Below are 17,650 nucleotides of genomic sequence, written 5' to 3'. Positions count from 1 at the left end.
TAGCAGTATTGGTGACCAGTCCTGAGGGAGGGGCTGAAGTTTCACTCCAATGACAAGGAGGGGGAGAACGAATCCTGTCCTGTAGCCACTCACTATGGAGGTAGTTAGATCAGGGATCAGGGTGTGTGTAGGGACCGAGGAATTGCGGTTTGATCCTGTTTATTTTCTGCCTGGTTGTGTTGAAGTGGTTGTGTTATGTCTGTGCCTAACCTTGTACATAGTTAAATTAAACCTTCTTTTTGAATTATAAAACCTGGTAGTGCTTTGATCATGTAGTCTTCCCCAGTCAGCACATTAACTCATGTCGAAGGAAGGCCAGGGAAGCGGAATGGGCCCAAATCGGAGTGGTTGCCAACTCTCCAGGGAGTGCCCAAAGATTAAGGTATTCACTTCCTTGGCTTGGGGAATCAGTCAGAGGGGTCTCACTGCCCCTCTAGGAAGGTGGTGTAAATTCAGTGAGTGGTGGCAGCAACTGTGGAAAGGAAGTAGTCCCACCAGGCAGGGTGGGAAGGCGAAAACAGGGGCTTGTGAGCCCACCGAATGGCTGCTCAGTCTCCCAGGGCTGAGGGCGGGTCCCCATTTTGCCGCACAAGGTATAAACGTTTGTATGCAAGCACACTTCCTCAGATAAGTGCTCTAGATGGTCAGACTTTGACAGATATTTTATAACAGTCTATATCCTTTTCTGTTATTTATTAGGATCATAGAATTGGAAGGGACGACATTTAGTGCAGGAAACTCACAACTACCTCCCTCACACACACCTGTGACCCCTGCTCCATGCCCAGAAGATGGCAAAAAACCCTCCAGGATCCCTAGCCAAATTAGCCTGGAGAAAATTGCTTCCTGACCCCAACATGACAGTTGGCATTTCCTTGGGCGTGTAAGAAAGGACCAGGAGAACTAAGCATTGATGCAGCCCTTCCTGCCCTCCCTTTCATGATCTGCCTAAATTCACAGAATCAGCATTGCTGCCAGATGGCCGTCTAGCTTCTGTCTTGCTTGATGTAGAAGATCATTTATGTTTTCTTGAATTCTAGGGCTGCAGAACAGTGTTGACAGAAGACAGTTTCTGCTTGAGAGGTTATTGGATGCAGTGAAACAGGTAAGAATCTGGAGCGCCAAATGGGAGAGAGTCCTTATAACTTGGAAACTTTCATAATCACTGGAGCTCCCATGTCAGAGAATAATTAGGAACAATTGTTATTTGTTGTTTTTGTACATGTATCTATTCATTGTTGTTCTGTAAAATAAATATGCTTGATCTTTAGCCATATTTATTTATTGTTTTTTCCATAAGCAGTAACAATGTGCATTTCCCCTTTTAACTGTGTAGATCTTTTAGGAAATCATTTTCTGTGATTGATTTTTTGTCTGAGTGGTAATATGTTTGGTTAGAGAAAGTAATTCAACAGGACACATCTCGGGACCTGAAGGATAGCGCTAAGAAATTTGGTTTGAACCCTCTCAAGAGGAGCAAAGCTGGAAGAAGAGGGGCCAACTAAGGTGCCATAGAGCATTTGTGCGACTGCCTTTTCCTGAAAAAGTTTTTGAGCAGCTGGAACGAAAAGAGCCCCTTTTGTATGATAAAACTTAAGGATGTTATTGGCAGTTCTTTCACCTTGCATCGCCACATACTAAATGTGGGCATTTTTGGCCCCTGAAGATCGAAGGACCATGCCTAAATATTTAAAACAGCAGACCTGCTCAATGGAATGCCCATTAATCGACCAGGTCCTTTTGTTTTGTCTAGTGCCAAAGGCCATAACCTTGGTCTTTTGGTAGTTAATTTCAAGTTCCTTCTTCATGCAAAAGTCAGCAAATCTCTTGAGGGCTCTCCTAAGGCCCACAGGTGTTCTAGCCAGCAGTACAGCATCATCTGCATACAATAGGACAGAGATATGTATTTGTTGTAATTTTGGTGGGTGTAAACTAGGTGAATCCAAATCCCTTACTATATCATTAATGTAAAAATTGAACAGAAAAGGCGCTAATAGGCAACCTTGCCTGACTCCCCTGTGGGTCTTAATAGGGTCTGATAGATCTCCATTCTTATTTAACCTAATCCTCAAGTGAGTATTATTATGCAGAGCACGGAGTAGGAAAAGGAGACGCTTCTCTATTGTAGAAATTTCTAATTTGGCCCACAATTTCGATCTTGAAATGGAATCAAAAGCCACTTTCAGATCTACAAAAGTGGCAAATAATGACTGTTCTTTATGAAAGTGTCAGGGCTCGAAGAGCATTAGTGTGTTGGCTTTGTTGAAAGGCTAAGTAGTACAAGAGATTGGTGCGGCTGCTCCTGCAGGCACGTTCATACTAAGTAAAACAAGGCTGAGCTTCTCCCCAGTATTGCACAGAGGACTTGGAAGGGACAACTTTTAGAGAAGGAAAGAAGATACATGAATTCTTCCCTGCTTCTACCTTCTTAATCATATCCCGCAAATAGAGGATAGGCTGTGTGGAATCAATGACATTCCCAACCAGTGTTCCCTCTAAGCTGAGTTAGTGTGAGCCAGCTCACAGTTTTTTAGCCTCTGGCTCACACATTTTTGTCTTGGCTCAGGAAGGGATGGCTCCAGAGCAAACTGATTTATGCAGCAGCCAAATGGCTCGCTCACAACTTTAATGCCAGTCGCTCACAAAGCAGAATTTTTGCTCACAAAACTCCACATCTTAGAGGGAGCATTGTTCCCAACTTATGGCTGGTTAGTAAGCTGAGCCAAAATGTGTGGATTCTTGTGAATTAATGTGGCATTTTGCCTTATGCAGGCAGGGTTTGTTTGCAACTGAAGCACCTTGCATCTTTGGTCTACTTCACAGGTTTTAATGAAACAGATCTGACTCTTGAGTAATGTTTTCTGTTAAAAATAACTGTTCTTCTGATTTATTTAATGGATGTGGTTGTGCTTATTACAGTGCCAGATCAGATTTGGAGGAAGGAAAGAGATTGCATCTGATTCAGATAGCAGGTAAGTCTTAGGGAACATGTGTTCATCACGTGTCAGCTACAGAACAAATCTTTATATGTATAGTCAACTGGTTACTTGGTAGCCACATTTGTGCTGGTCTGGGGTGTGTGTGGAAGGGGTTAGTTGTATGTCTTAGAGTGCCAAAATTATGGAACTTACTTCCCAGCAATATTTATCTGTTCCCTTCTGTCATTGTCTTCTGCCAGTGAGTAAAGACTTATTTTGTTTTGTCTTACATTCCCTCAGTGACCCCTGCTTTCTACTGTATGCTTTAGAGATGTATTTTTAGCTTTGGTTTTAATGATGTATGAATTATGCTGTTTTAGCTGTTAGCTGCCTTGGTGGCCCTGACTGGGCAGAAAGGTACGATGTAAATATAAGAAATAAAATGTGTATGCATAGGATTTTGAGGCTGAAACTAAGGTATGAGGGTCCTGACTTCGTAACCTTGAATGTGGCCTTTGACCCAGCGCAGGGAGTTGTGTTCTAAAATGGAAAAAAAAAGAAAGAAATCGGGGAAACCCCAACACTGTGTCCTTGCAGTGAATATTGGATGTAAGCCTTCAGTGTGATTCCCACCTAGAGATGTGAAGGCCCGGAAAAATTCGGGGGAAAAACGGTTTTCCCCCGTTTTTTTCTTGAAGCCTTTTGGGTTTTTTTCCAAAAAATTGGAAACATTGAAAAAAGAAAGGAAAAAAAATGGAACGTTTTATTTTAACATGATGAATAAAATATTTTAAGACAAGGTGTTCAAATATTTTCCAAATCATTTCTAAAATATATATATCCGATTGATCTAATTTCTGTGCACTGAGGACAAGCAAGTCCTGGGTTACAAACTGAACTCTCCAATGCAAGAACAAGATGCATTTCTTCCTTTAGGAGGTGCGATTGTCAGAAGAAAATAAAAAAGTTTCAGTTTTGTTTTTGCATGTGGATGGGTATTCTGTTTGTAATAATTGTTTGGATACACTATATTTTTAATAAGCTAGTTGTGATGATTTCATGCCAAGTAAAAATGTCCAGGCATGTCCATAGTCATATTTTATGTTCCTAAAGTAACAGAATGACTTTCAATCTAGAAAAGACAAAAGAAATGCTAATGTAGCATTTTTTTCAATTTTTCTGAAAATTTCTGTTTCCCCCCGAAAAAAACCGGGAAAAAGCGGGGTTTTTTCCGAGCTTCAAAATTTCCGGAAAGTTTACATCTCTATTCCCACCCCTAGTCTTTTTTGAAATGAAGTGAGAAATTCTGTTGCATAAATATAATCAAGCAGCTGGAAACCAGGATATCTGGAGGATCACCTACTCCCATATACTCCTTCCCAGCAGTTAACATCTGTATCACAGGCCCTGCTTTGTTTTCCATCAGTACTGGGTGCTAGATAGATTAGAAGATGAGCCTTTTCTTTTGTGGCTCCCCCAACTTTGGAATTTCCTCCTCCCTGGCTAATTGACTGGCACTGAATCTTGTGACCTGGTGGTGGCAGGTGGGAGGCGTTTTTTGTTTATCTAGGCCTTTTATTAGATTGAGCGACCAAGATATTTGGGTTCTGCATATTTGCTGGTATATGTTGTAGTCTCCACTGATGCCTAAATTCTGGTGACGTATATTAAATCATAATTGGATGTTCTGCATTGTAGGTAGGGTCCAGTGCATGATCAATGGGACTCTTGCGTGGGCTTTTCTGGGAGCTATTGTGGCTAGGGTACAATTATTTCTCAAGGAGGTATTTACGGTTGTTTTCTTAGAACGTGTTCTGTGGTTGATTCTCAAGCTTATTTTAGGGAAGAAGAAACTGAAAAACTTCTGCATTTTGCAGTTTCTCTTCTCTTTTATTTGGGCTGATAGTTTTTATAGTTTCTATAAAGGGGGTTTCTGAATTTCTGACCAGTACTTGTGATTTATAGTCTTAATGGGCTTAATGGGCTTCAAATAATCTGGGGAACTGTTTAAACACTATCTGATCTGGTAGATACTAGTAATAGCCGCTCTCCTTTGCATTAAATAAATACCACTGGCTTTGATCTTCAGGGCTGGAATCAGAATGTTGTAACTCCTGTTCATCAATAAGGGAGTATAGTAACTTAGGTTCTAGTCGTACATTGATTATCCTGGCAGATACTTTGGCTCAGCTTTATGCTAAATATTTTGTGTAACTTTCAGAAATAAAAGATGTTTTCCTGGAGAAAAAGCTGAGATTACAAAAGGGCAGTTGTTTTTGTCCTTGCCTATTCTAATGGTCAAAGTGGACATTGTAAAGAAGGCTGGTCAGTATACTGCCTTTATTAGAAATATTGTGGGACAATGTCTCTAAAACCAACCTGGGCATCAGACTACTCAGTGTAAAGTCTTGCATTTAGATAACAATGGGTTGATAAGAACTACACTGCCATCCCAGTTGCTGATAAATGTTGTGCCAGTTTCTAGGGATGTTGGTGGTGAAGCAACTTCCAAAACTTAATTTAAAAACACAAAGGGTTGGATGGTGTGAATCTATTCCACTAGCAGAGGCACTTTTCTCTGGCCCAAGGAGCTTTCCTGGCAGAAATGCCTCTTCTTTCAGCCATCAGTCGTGGAACAGAACTGCACCATCCAATTCATAATTTAGATGGACAGCTCCTGCTCATTGTCTGTCAGCAGAAGAACAAGAGCCAGTGTGGTGTGATGGTTAATAAGGGGCAAGGATCTGGGAGATTCACGTTTGAATCCCTGCTCTGCCACAGAACCTCACTAGGTGACCTTGGACCAGTCACACACTCTCAGCTTCTCTAACCTCACAGCGTTGTTGTGAAGATAAAATGGAGGAATATAATGTAAGCCACTTTGGGTCCCCATTTTTATTATCTGTATTTTATACTGTTTTAACTATATTTATTTCCTCTGTCTTTATACTACTGTGAACCACTCTGAGCCCCACTTTGTGGGGGAGGGATGGTATCTGAATTGAAATAATAAAATGAACATTGGAGAGAAAGGTGGGGTATAAGTGAAGTAGATAAAATATTTATTTATTTATTTATTTGTATTTTATATTTTAATCACATTTGTACCCCGCCCTCCCCACAATGCGGGCTCAGGGCAGCTAACACTCAAAGCATAAATACAATTAAAAGACATCCTTTCCTGGTTCTTCTGGAAGATGGTAGAAGGTGAGTAGCCACCTGCAGACACTTTAACGTCCTCCGGTGGAGAGATGGTCGTATGCTGGCCCAGTCTGGACTTGGCTGAAAATAGTTATATTACTTGTGGGCAGTGCTCCCTCTAAGCTGTGGAGTCTTGTGAGCAAAAATTCTACTTTGTGAGCTACTGGCATTAAAGTTGTGACCGAGTGATTTGGCTGCTGCACAAATTCGTTTGCTCTGGAGCCATCCTTTCTAAGCTAAGACAAAAATGTGTGAGTTGGAGGCTAAAAATCTGTGAGTTAGCTCAGACTAACTCAGTTTAGAGGGAACACTGCTTGTGGGTAGGCAAAAGTATCTACCATTTGTGGTTTGACTGCAGTGTTCAGTGTAAATGATTCTGCAGGTAAATGGAGAATTTAGTATCTAACTCTCTCTGATGTTACTCTGCAGTTTTAATTTTACTCTGCATGATTTTGTATTTAGATTACTGTATCTTTATTTATATGTCAATAAAAGGCTTTGGATCTGAGTATCTAACTCTAGTTCCTAGTCTTGCTTCCATACCTCATAGCATTTCTCATTATGTTTCTTGTTCTTTTGCAGAGTTACATGTCTGTGTGCTCAGTTCGAATCTGTGCTCCAGCATGGTTTGAAGAGGAGGCGGGGATTAGCCTTAACTGCAGCAGCAATTAAACAGGCAGCAGGCTTCTCCAGTAAAATGGAAATGGGTAATTTGGCTTCCAAAATGCTTTGCTTATTTTTCAAAAAAATGTTTTATTTTTTACTTGTGTCTGAATACTTGGTAATAAGTTAATTTCAGCTATGCCAATAACTAATATTATAGCATGCCTTTCTACTTCTCCTACCCTATTTTGTAACTTTCCTGTCCTATGAGCGTGAGGAGGTACTGTTTCAAGAATCATAAAGACATAAAGAAAGAATCAGATGAAGCTTTTTTTCTAGCAGAAAACTAGTTATGGGGGAAAGCTTCAGTTAATTAGTTTTGTCATGTCAGTTGCCATGAATGGCATAGTATCTGGCTATTTTGCCGGCAGAGGGAGCTTTGGAAGCCAAAAGCAGGTGCCTGAGGGATCTAGCTTTGTCTGGCCGGGACCTGAAAGAGAGCTGCCATACGTTGAAGATGTGCATTAAAATGGAGACAGCTTGATTTGCCAGTGTTATAGCAAGTCACGTCTGGTGGCATTTTTGCCTCTGTAAAACTCTTCTAAGTACAACGTGGAAGGGAGATGAACCAATTGGTTTGAACCAATTCTGCTTTGGAGGGATGAGTAAGCAGTAGAAAGGCCAAGCCTGGGTCCTTCAGCAAGCTTTCGTTCTTTGTGGGATGCAAGAAATATGTGTGGCTGGTTGCATCATTAGTGTCAGAATCGGGCTGGGCTGATTGTCATTTTTAAAATCATTTGTTTCAGCCTTTGTAGGTTACTTTCACTTTTGGGCCATTATGACCATTTGGTCTCATTCCTTTCTAGCCCTCTCTGCCATAAATTCCGAGGGATGGGAGGAGTAGGTGTGAATGTCATATATCTGTGTGTATGTGTTGCGGGAGAACTGGCCATCAGGAGCCTCTCATCCTTGGAGAAACATCTGTTGCTGGATAATAAACTTTTGTAGTGCTGTGTAGTATGAAGGGGGGGAGTGAAAGAGGGTGAGAGGGTGAATGCCCACTGCATGACCTTTGCATTATGGGATACTGACCTATTGCCTATACAATACCTAACCCTTGATCTGTTCTTTAGTCTGAACAAGAGATCTCTCTTGTGCACATCTAAATCTCTGTTTCTAATAAAGCTTTCATAAAAGACTATTAGTCTGAGAGTGGATTAACTCAAGGGTCTGACAATTAGCCTTGCTCAGCCCTCTTAGGGACAGGTGCCATTGCTGCAGGAAGATGCTATCAGGGGAACCCTGCTCCTGTCCCACCATTTCCTAGGCTTCCCTTCCTCTTTCTGGGCTACACACTGCATTAGCTTGTTTTAGAAGGTTATTGGTTAGAAGGTAGGATGGTAACTCTTCAGCTGATTTTATCTGATGAGAGGAGGGGCTGTGGGTCAGTGGCAGAGTGCCTGTTTTGCATGCAAAAGGTTGCGGGTTCATTCTCCAGCATCTCCAGTTAAAAGGATTAGGTAGTTGTTATGAAAGACCTCAGCCTGAGATCCTGGAAAGCCACTGCCAGTTAGAGTAGACAAGACTGACCTTGGTTGACCAATAGTCTGATTTGGTGTAAGGTAGTTCCATGTGCTCATGTGATGATCAGTGTTCCCTCTAAGCTGAGTCATTGTGAGCTAGCTCATGGTTTTTTAGCCTCCCGCTCACACATTTTTGTCTTAGCTCAGGAAGGAGGGCTCCAGAGCAAACTAAATTTATGCAGCAGCCAAATGGCTCGCTCACAACTTTCATGCCAGCAGCTCACAAAGTGGAATTTTTGCTCACAGGACTCCACAGCTTAGAAGGGAGCATTGGTGATGATGCAGTTAGTTCATTCAAGACCCAAGTATGTACTACATTACAGCCTACAGACAAAAGAGAAGAGATTGGCAGTGCTTCTCCAACTTTGCACCTAGGGTAGAGAAATCCAAGGAAAAGAGAGTTCATGGTTAATTTTTCCTTAATGGTTAAAAAAATGTGCTGTCAAAAAGGGTTAGTTGTCCCATAGGTCCCTAGGATCACCAGCTGGTACATGCTGTGGGAAATGTAAAACCATCCAGCATCAGGTGGATCACACAAGTTGTGCTAGGAGAGAGCCCTCAGAAGGCATTGCTGAATATAGCTAGTCTGAAGGCACATTCTTAGTTGGATCTGGCTTCTTAGGAAGCTCATTAAAGGCTGCTTCTCAAGTTACATTGAGCTTGGGGGGTCCTTTGCCCTACAAGTAATTCATGTTCTTCTTGCAGCTTCTAAGGAAACTGTTCTTGGGGGTAGGATGCCCGGTCTTTTCATTTCTTCCATTTATTTTTCTGTTGCCACAATGACTTTTTTCTAGATGTTAGAGTGCCTTTCAGGGAAACACCTTTGTGAGATGCCACCCTGAGTCTGAAGCTTTTGTGAGCTGTGGTGTGTCCCCCTTCTCCCCCATGCAGATAACAAAAACGTACAGTGCATTTTTACAACACAGGGCTAGGGTGCAAAAAAGTTCAGAATTTGGGGGCTAACCACTCCCATCTACCAAAATGCTGATGACTGCATACACCCAGATGTGGTGAGTTAAAATACTCCGCTGGGATTGTCATAGCAACACAAAATGGTGTTCAACAATGAAAGGCAGTGACTGGTGAGGGGAAGCAGGAGTTGTTGAGAGGGGATATGAAGAGAGACTGAGTGTGGCAGAAGAACAGGCTGACAAGGATGGGGGGAAAGTGGGAGCTGGAAAGGGTGCTGGGGAAAATCTGGAGGTGTAGACAGAGGGCTTGAAGAGGTGTAGGTGAGCAGGTAAGTTACGGTGGACGGGGGAGTAGAGAGAGGGAGAGCAGAGATGAGGGACTTGTGCAGGAGAAGAAACTCCCCCTCTTTGTGAGTCCTTGCATGTCTCACTCCTTTCATTCTGGGTCTCAAATAATACTTTGCTGTTGCTTGTTTGCATCTTTATACAACTTTGGGTTTCGATCTAGGCAATATGGACGTTTGGGGGACTTTCTTTCTGAATTAGTATTGCCCCAGCTGGCACGACTGGTTCCTCCAGAATGTTTGGCTATTATTGTCAATGACCAGTGCTGTGTGTCCTGGGGTTTGCTGAGTGCATGACTTGGAAGGTGAAACATTTCTATAACTTTATAACCCATTCTGAGTTTTTTTGGCATCTGTTTGGTATAGTGGTTAAGTGCGCGGACTCTAATCTGGGAGAACCGGATTTGATTCCCCACTCCTCACTTGAACCTGCTGATTTGACCTTGGGTCAGTCACAAGCTCTGGCACAGCTGTCCTTGAAAAAGAGCAGTTTGTGTCAGAGTTCTCTCAGCCCCACCCACCTCACAGGGTGTCTGTTGTGGGGAGTGGAAGGGAAAGGAGTTTGTAAGCCGCTCTGAGACTCCAAGTGAAGGGCGGGGTATAAATCCAATCTCTTCTTCTTCTTCTTCTTTTTAATGCTCTGTTAAAGAAGTAGTTCTTCCCCTAAAGCTCCTCTGTTAATTAAATAAAACAACTCCCCTAAGCAGCAGGCTGAAACATTATTCTCCTCACTTTGGCTACCGACAACAATTAAATGTTGAGCTAAATGACCTTTAGACACAGGACATTAGGTTTGGCCATAAAAGGTGGATTCTCTAGGGCTACAGTGAATAATTTCAAAGCCATTCTGTGCAGGAAGGTCCAGTGGCAGGTTAGAGGTTCAACCAGCTGTAACATAATTCTGTTTTAAAGGAATGAAGCCAGATATACAGTTTTCTGAAATAAAACTGTCTTGTAAATAGCTGCTTGATGCCCAGCTTGAAAGACTTTGGGTGCGGGGGTGGAGTGCATGGTCATAAGGCCTGGGAGCTTGAAAAGAGATTAGATGGAGGCAGTTCTTTGAACTTGTTATTCCTTTGAAAAAATCTAAATAATTTTAGATGTGAATATATACATTCTTTTTATCTCTCCCAGATCCTGTATTCTGGTATTACGTGAAAGAAATTCTTAACAGGCACGAACTCCAGCGTTTCTACTCTCTAAAGAACATTACAACAGATGTTGGCAGAGGCCGTGCCTGGCTGCGTTGTGCGCTGAATGAGCATTCCTTGGAAAGATACTTCCATATGCTACTGGCGGATAAGAATCGGCTTAGGTAATTTCTGCATAATACTTTTCCTGAAAGGTAAAGTGGTGTTTTCAGGAAGGAGCCTGTTGAGGCAGCAGAAACGGCAGCAACAGACTGAAATGAGTAATTTCAGTTAATAACATTTATAGCAAAAGTGAGACTGAGGAATTGTGCAAATTTCCTGTTTTAAGCACAATTCTAGGCAACTTGAAAAACAATCAGACTGTAGAGTTGGGAGACCAAAGTTCTCCAGCTCCTAGGCTCTATGACTACACAGCTCCTTGCTGTATAGTGCTTCGGAGTCCTTGGGTAGCTACGATGGATAGAGTTCTGGACTAGGTGTCAGCAAGCTGCCAATGTTTTGTTTCTCTCTTCTTCTATGCGCTTGATTGCTTTCACTTCCATATGTAGACCTGTTGATGCGCTTAATTGCTTGGCTGCCAAAACGTCTATATCTCTCAAGGCCACAGGTGGTTGCTGCTGCTGAATAGTTGCTTGGGTGAGCTCACGAAATACCATGGGAAGGAGATAACGTATGCTGCCTAGAAGCGTTTGCTCCCAGGCCCGATGGCTCGCGGGGGAACTCCCGCAATTGGGCCTCAGTGGTTTGAATGTACTATAACATGCCATGCTCTTTGCTCCCCCCTTATTCCGAACAGTGATCCTGTCTATGCACCTATAGCTTCAAATAAAGTAAAACCTTTCTGCAAGTGTGTACTTCGTTGATGCTGTGGGAGTCTTATTCCGAACAGTGATCCTGTCTATGCACCTATAGCTTCAAATAAAGTAAAACCTTTCTGCAAGTGTGTACTTCGTTGATGCTGTGGGAGTCTGACACTAGGGCTAGAAAATGACTATAAAATTGACTATGACTTGATGGCCAAAAAAAAAAAAAAGTTGCCCAAGACCAAGTATGGCTAAGTGGGAGTCGGCACTGATGGGTTGGTTCTAGAATAAATGTTCAACTAATGGAAGGGTGGTGGTGGAGTTCCTGCCAATTCCCCCTTCCTGTTGCATATCCCTGATCTGCCCCTGTGCCATTTCTGAGGGTTCCCTGTTCCCCTGGAAAAGTATTTCTGCAGGAACAATGGACTGCAGTGGAAGAAAGGGAAGCAGGAAAATTTCCATACATGGAATTTTTTTAGTTTGTATCCAAACCTCTATCTTTGAGACCTGTTGGTGGTGGGCACTTATCATGGGTGTGTGTATTGTCATTTTCCCCCCAAAACTGGCCAGGTGCCTGCTCCAGAAGTTCCTGCACAGCTTTGTAGTGGCTGAACTTTGTCAGGCTTCTGTTGGCTTTGGTGGCAGAAGAGGCAGAAAGGGCAATTTCATCCCTCTCCTTGCTGGAGCCTCTCAGCCTGCAGGGTTGGGAAAAACTGCTGGGGGAGGGGGGAGAGAAAGCAGAGAAGATTTGCAATTGCCAGCCTCTTTGCTGGTTGCTGGATGCAATTTGATATATATGCAGCTTTCTTCATTGTTTTACTACTGCTTTTTTTTTCTTTACACACAGTGTCTTCTATGAAGACTGGTCTTTCATGATGGATGAAGAACGCTCCAGTATGATCCCCACCATGGCAGCTGGTAAGCATTGTCTGGCGGTACTGATGCATATGGGATGGCTGTTAGGAAGATTGTTTTTTGCTTTCTTGCCCACATAGGGGTGAAATAGGGTGTGTGCTATGGTATTTATGTCCAGTAATGACACACTTGGGCGTAGTCTGTTGTGTTTTGTGTATGGAGTTACGCTGCATCAGGGATCTCCCTTGCTTTATCTGAAGGTCTGAACCCGATTCTTTTTGCTGTCAACATTGATAACAAGGATTTAAATGGACAAAGCAAAGGCACTTCCACGGTATCCCACCTTCTCAAGGAATCCACGCAGAATGTTACCTCGTTGTTGAAAGGATCTACACAAGGGGTTAGCAGCCTTCTTCGGGAGATCACAGCATCTTCTCCTGTTTCGATTCTAATCAAATCGGATCAAGACACAGACCTATCACCAGTTTTTCCAAAGAGTGCTAGTGGTGGTAAGTGCTACTAAGGTGCTTGAGGTATTTAAATGTGTCAAGGAAGCCTCCATGTCAAGGGCTTTTGTATTCCCCCCCCCCCCATGTTTGTTTTGCAATAAGGAATCCTGTCTCCTGGACTATATCTCCTCTGTTGACACAATTGCTTGTTTCTGCACGAGTGCTAAAGGATACATTTGCCTTGCCCTGTGAGGGGACTTTCAGGTTCACCAGATTGTTTGCCCTCCTTTAATCAAGCCTTTAAGTTCAGAGGAGTGCTAAATGGATTTTGTCAGGCTGTGGGGTTGCTGCACTGATTGTTAGCAACCTCTATTTGTCTGTTACCTTATAATTTTGGGGAGAGATAGTTTAACCTAGTGAGTCTTGGCCTGTTGCACCTCTTTTCTTCTTCTCTGTGGACAGAAGTGATGCATGAACTAACCTGCACCATATATATTTTGGATGTGGTTCCTTTTTTGAGTCTTCCCAAAGAATAGTGTGGTGCCATGTAAACAGCCCTAGTGCTCATTCAGTCCTCTGTATGTTCAGTCAGCTAATGTTACTTTTCTGTAGGGCAAACTGTTTTAGAAGTTAGGATGATCTTGCCAAACTGTGGGTTATGGCTTCTCCTCCAGACCAGGAATACAAACCATGGCTGTTGTCATTTGATGGCTGTAGAACAAAGTTTGAGTTCAGTGGCACCTTTAAGACCGACGAAGTTTAATTCTGGGTGTAAGCTTTTGTGTGCATGAAATAAACTTTGTTGGTCTTAAAGGTGCCACTGGACTCGTTTGTTCTGCTGCTTCAGACTAACATGGCTACCCACCTGCATCTATTTAGTAGATGTGTGTGTGTTCATGTGTGTGATTGCAATCACATTGAACAGACAAGCAAGGATGCACAAAGTATAGCTTGAATTAGAAGGAATGGCTGCCTTTGATGGTGTGAGGGATAGCGAGGGGCATGCACAAGCAAGGTTTTATCACACAGCACCAGCCTTGGCTTGGTGTCACATTTTGAGCAATGTCTTGCCTATATTAAAGGGGGGGGAGTGCCTGAGACTCAAGTTGAGGTGGAGTTTCTCCCTAAAGAATAAAACTTCCCCTGGGTCCAAAAGTTTTTATTTTAGAAAATTTATTTAGGTAGGTTCATTCATTCATTCATTCATTCATTCATTCTTTAGATTTATATCCTGCCCTCCCCGAAGGCTCAGGGCGGCTAACAGGGCATACATAAAATAGTTTATCATCATAGTGTTCTTAACCAAAGAAAACTGAAGTGATCTCCCCCCCCCAAAAATGCTAAATTTGATTCTGTCTCCAAGGTTTAACTGTAAATGGGAACTCTCAGTAAGAATCCTCATAACTTTATTTCCTAAGTTCTAGCATGTAATTTTATAAAAACCTCTTTGTAAAGCCACTGAATAACTTTGCAAAGAACAAGAATGTACAGGAATCGTTTTTTTCCCCTGTTCAATTCATATGTTGGATCAAATGTGCAAAAAAATGTGGCAGACAAACTTAAAATAGTGTTTTTAAAATTGCTTTTGTGTATCTTTAAGAAAGATAAAACTAGAGAGCAGTGAAAAGCTGTTTTTCTTTGATTTTTTTTCCCTTTGATTCAAACGGGAGCTGTATGTAGGAAAGCCAATGTGTGCTGTGTTGATTTGCAATTTAAGTTGCTCCACGATCTGCTTTCAGATATCAGTTTTTCTTATTTAGCAAAAGCAGCATATTTGAAAGTAAGAGAACAAATTTGGGTCAGGTTCTACTGTACTTCCCTTCCCACTTTCCATGTTGTGCAGTGTTTTGGAGGGCTGCTTCTTGTGATTGATTGGAAAAGCTCTGGAAGTTCCTTTTGATGTACAAAATGTACATAAATTGAGAGTTAGCATGGTGTAGTGGCTAGAGTGTTGGGCTAGGAGACTCAGGTTTGAGTCTCCATTCTGCCATGAAAGCTTGCTGGGTGGTCTTGGCCCAATCACACACTCAGGGACTAATCTACCTCACAGGGTTGTTAGGATAAAATGGTGGAAAAGAGAACAATGTAAGCTGCTTTGAGTCCCCATTGGGGAGAAAGGGGGTATAAATGAGTACAATACACAAAGTGGTGAGGCAAAAAGAGAACAACATCCAGAAATAAATACTGGCCCATATCCAAGTTCACAGAGTAGGACTTTCCGCCTCTTCCACAAAACCAAACTATAGGGCAGTTACCGTATTTTTCGGACCATAAGACGCACCTGACCTTAAGACGCACCTAGTTTTTAAAGGAGGAAAACAGGGAAAAAAATATTCTGAACCTTCGGTCCATAAGACGCACTCACTTTTCCTCCCACTTTTTTTGGAAGAAAAAGTGCGTCTTATGGTCCAAAAAATACGGTAATTCTTTGCAGTCCCCCAATCCCTTTGGAATAACCATTTGTTAAACTGCTTAAGCCCTGGCAAAATATTTGTGCTCCCCCCTGCCACAACCTTCTCTATTGTACATTAAAACTGCCTTGTTCTGTAATAAGGCTTTTAAGATAACCCAACCGTGTCTGCTTGTGTTGGCTGTTCTCTGTATTTGTGTGTGTGTGAGAGAGAAATCTTCAATTTTTTGCCTCTCTTTGTCTTCCAGATTTGAATTATGGAAATGGTGGGAGGAGAAGGAGGAAAGTGAATATTATTTCATTCGATGACAAGGAAGATGAACCAGATTTGGGTGACATCTTACGGGTGACTGCTGCAGGCAGAAGTTTGGAAAGGATCTCTGACCAATCTTCAGGGCACGTGCTGTCTTTCTCTTGCCCACTGACTAAACTGAATGGAAAGCAGATGGTGACTTCATTCAAAAATGATCCCATGAATCTCAATGGAGACACTGGTTTCCAGAAGCTGGATGTTAAAAGCATAGATGATGAGGATGATGTTGATGATAATGAAGAGACCTGTGGCAAAACAGTGGGAATCCAATGCTTAGGGGAAGATACAGAATCTTGTGGAAAGTGAGTACCCTGGATAGTGCCAGGGACAGAGTTTTGGCATGTTCTTGTGGTAATTAGGCCTGGAGCAGTTCTGTCATGAATGACTTTTAATTTTGGAGGGAGGGAACTGTCTTTAGAGAGATGTGAAAAACATGACAGACTTCACTCCTGATACCTACATAGGGCTGGCTGGCTGGCTGAGTCTCAAGCTGAGAGGAAAACTTACCAAATTGGAATCAATGCTGTTGCTGTCCCCTGTTCTCCGTTCTTCCCCCCTTTGTTGGCAGCAGAATTGAGGCAGCACAGTTTTCTCTGTTGAGGCTTGAAAGAACTCCGGTAGCTGAAGACTACAGCTTAGTGCTGGTGGGCGTTCTGTTTGGGTCATGTTTACTTATGCATTTCTTTAAAACCAAATAGCTTTTTGATTGACCTCTTAGGGGAGAGAGGGAGTGTATGCACGAGAGGGCATGTGCAAATGCACTACCCCAATGCAGTGCTGTACAGCAGCAGTCTTCAGCCTTCGGGTTGGGCCCCAAGGTGTGTTATGGACCCCCGGAGGCTGGGTTGTGAGTTCCTTCAGCCATGTTTGTTAGTTTTTGTTTCGGAAGGGTCCGCTGCTAGTGCCAGTGTGGGCACCAAGTCTCTTGTCTTCCTCTTCCTGCAAGCAGTGAGAAGTAGTGGAGTGGCGAGTTGAGATAACTAAGTGGTGGAAAGGATTCCTTCATGGCTCTGACCCAGTTTGTTCCTCCTTATGGGGCTGTGGTGGCTCAGAGGTTAAGACACCGAGCTGCAGGCTGGCCGATCTGTAGCTCGTCAGTTTGAGATCCAAGTGCCACATGACGAAGTTAGTTCCCGTCTCTGGCCCCAGCTCCTGCCAACCTAGCAGTTCGAAAGCAAGAAATTGCAAGTAGATAAGTAGGTACCGCTTCGGTGGGAAGGTAACAATGTTCCGTGCACCTCGGCGTTTAGTCATGTCGGCCACGTGACCACGGAGAAATCTTCAGATAGTGCTGGCTCTTTGACTTGGAAATGGAGATGAGCACCACCCCCTAGAGTTGGATTCGGCTGGCTTTCGAGCAAGGGAAACCTTGACCTTTACGACTCACCTCGTTGTGCCCAGCTTGAACCTCCAGCTCTCTTGGTGTTCTGCCCTCTGACCTGATCTTGAAATTGGTGAACTTTGGTTCCTTCTCCTTCCTGTCCTCCTTCCTGTTCCTGCTGTGATGTCAAATGACGTCTGATGCATGCTTGCAGCTTAGAGGGTTCCAGATCCCGAAAGGCTGAAGTCTGCTGCTGTAGAGCCTCTTTGTGTGATTAGCCTAGCTTTAAGGAGGGTGTCCCTTGCATGGAAGCATGCATGGTGTACTGGTGCAGCAGCAATTGCTATTTTGCTTTTGAACTGGTGGAAAATAGTCTGGATTAGATGACCACACAATTTTTTTTTTTTAAATTTAGACCCTCTCAGGGAAGTACAAGCAACTCGGCGGTCAGTGCTTGGGCTCCTCTGCAGACCCTGAATGATGACTCTGACGTGTTGTTTCCTGTCACTGCTGCTGGCTGTTACTCTCCAACTGGTGGGTATTTATTGCCTTGTTTAAAAAACATTGAATATTTCTGTGGCCAGATTCAATGAAGTGTGAAGAGTGTCTGACAGGAACGGTTATTAAAATGCATGCCATTTGGGTTGGTCAAGTGAAATGGTATCCTTGATGCTGGGAATGCTATGGCAGCATGTCCTTTGTTTAGTGTTGCCCCTCCTTTCTCTAACCTCTCCCCAATGATTTCGGTGTGGATTTCTTTGGCATTGCAGAGGGAGGGAGGGAGAGAG

At 43.0% G+C, this 17,650-nt stretch overlaps 1 protein-coding gene across 1 annotated transcript in view; it reads left to right on the top strand.

Moving 5' to 3' along the window:
- Positions 1-540: 540 nt before the first annotated feature.
- SNX29 (sorting nexin 29) overlaps positions 541-17,650 on the top strand; it is a 206,519-nt gene continuing 189,409 nt past the window's right edge. Inside the window, exons 1-9 of the mRNA XM_015415493.1 lie at positions 541-643; positions 1,041-1,105; positions 2,920-2,972; positions 6,702-6,826; positions 10,695-10,875; positions 12,362-12,432; positions 12,630-12,878; positions 15,477-15,843; positions 17,278-17,396. Coding sequence (XP_015270979.1) covers positions 541-643; positions 1,041-1,105; positions 2,920-2,972; positions 6,702-6,826; positions 10,695-10,875; positions 12,362-12,432; positions 12,630-12,878; positions 15,477-15,843; positions 17,278-17,396 — 1,333 coding nt within the window. The remainder of the gene's footprint in view (positions 644-1,040; positions 1,106-2,919; positions 2,973-6,701; positions 6,827-10,694; positions 10,876-12,361; positions 12,433-12,629; positions 12,879-15,476; positions 15,844-17,277; positions 17,397-17,650) is intronic.

Source organism: Gekko japonicus, unplaced genomic scaffold (assembly GCF_001447785.1).
Source record: "Gekko japonicus isolate JY-2015 unplaced genomic scaffold, Gekko_japonicus_V1.1 scaffold1631, whole genome shotgun sequence".
NCBI lineage: Eukaryota > Metazoa > Chordata > Lepidosauria > Squamata > Gekkonidae > Gekko > Gekko japonicus.
This window is presented reverse-complemented; position numbering and strand designations above follow the sequence as displayed.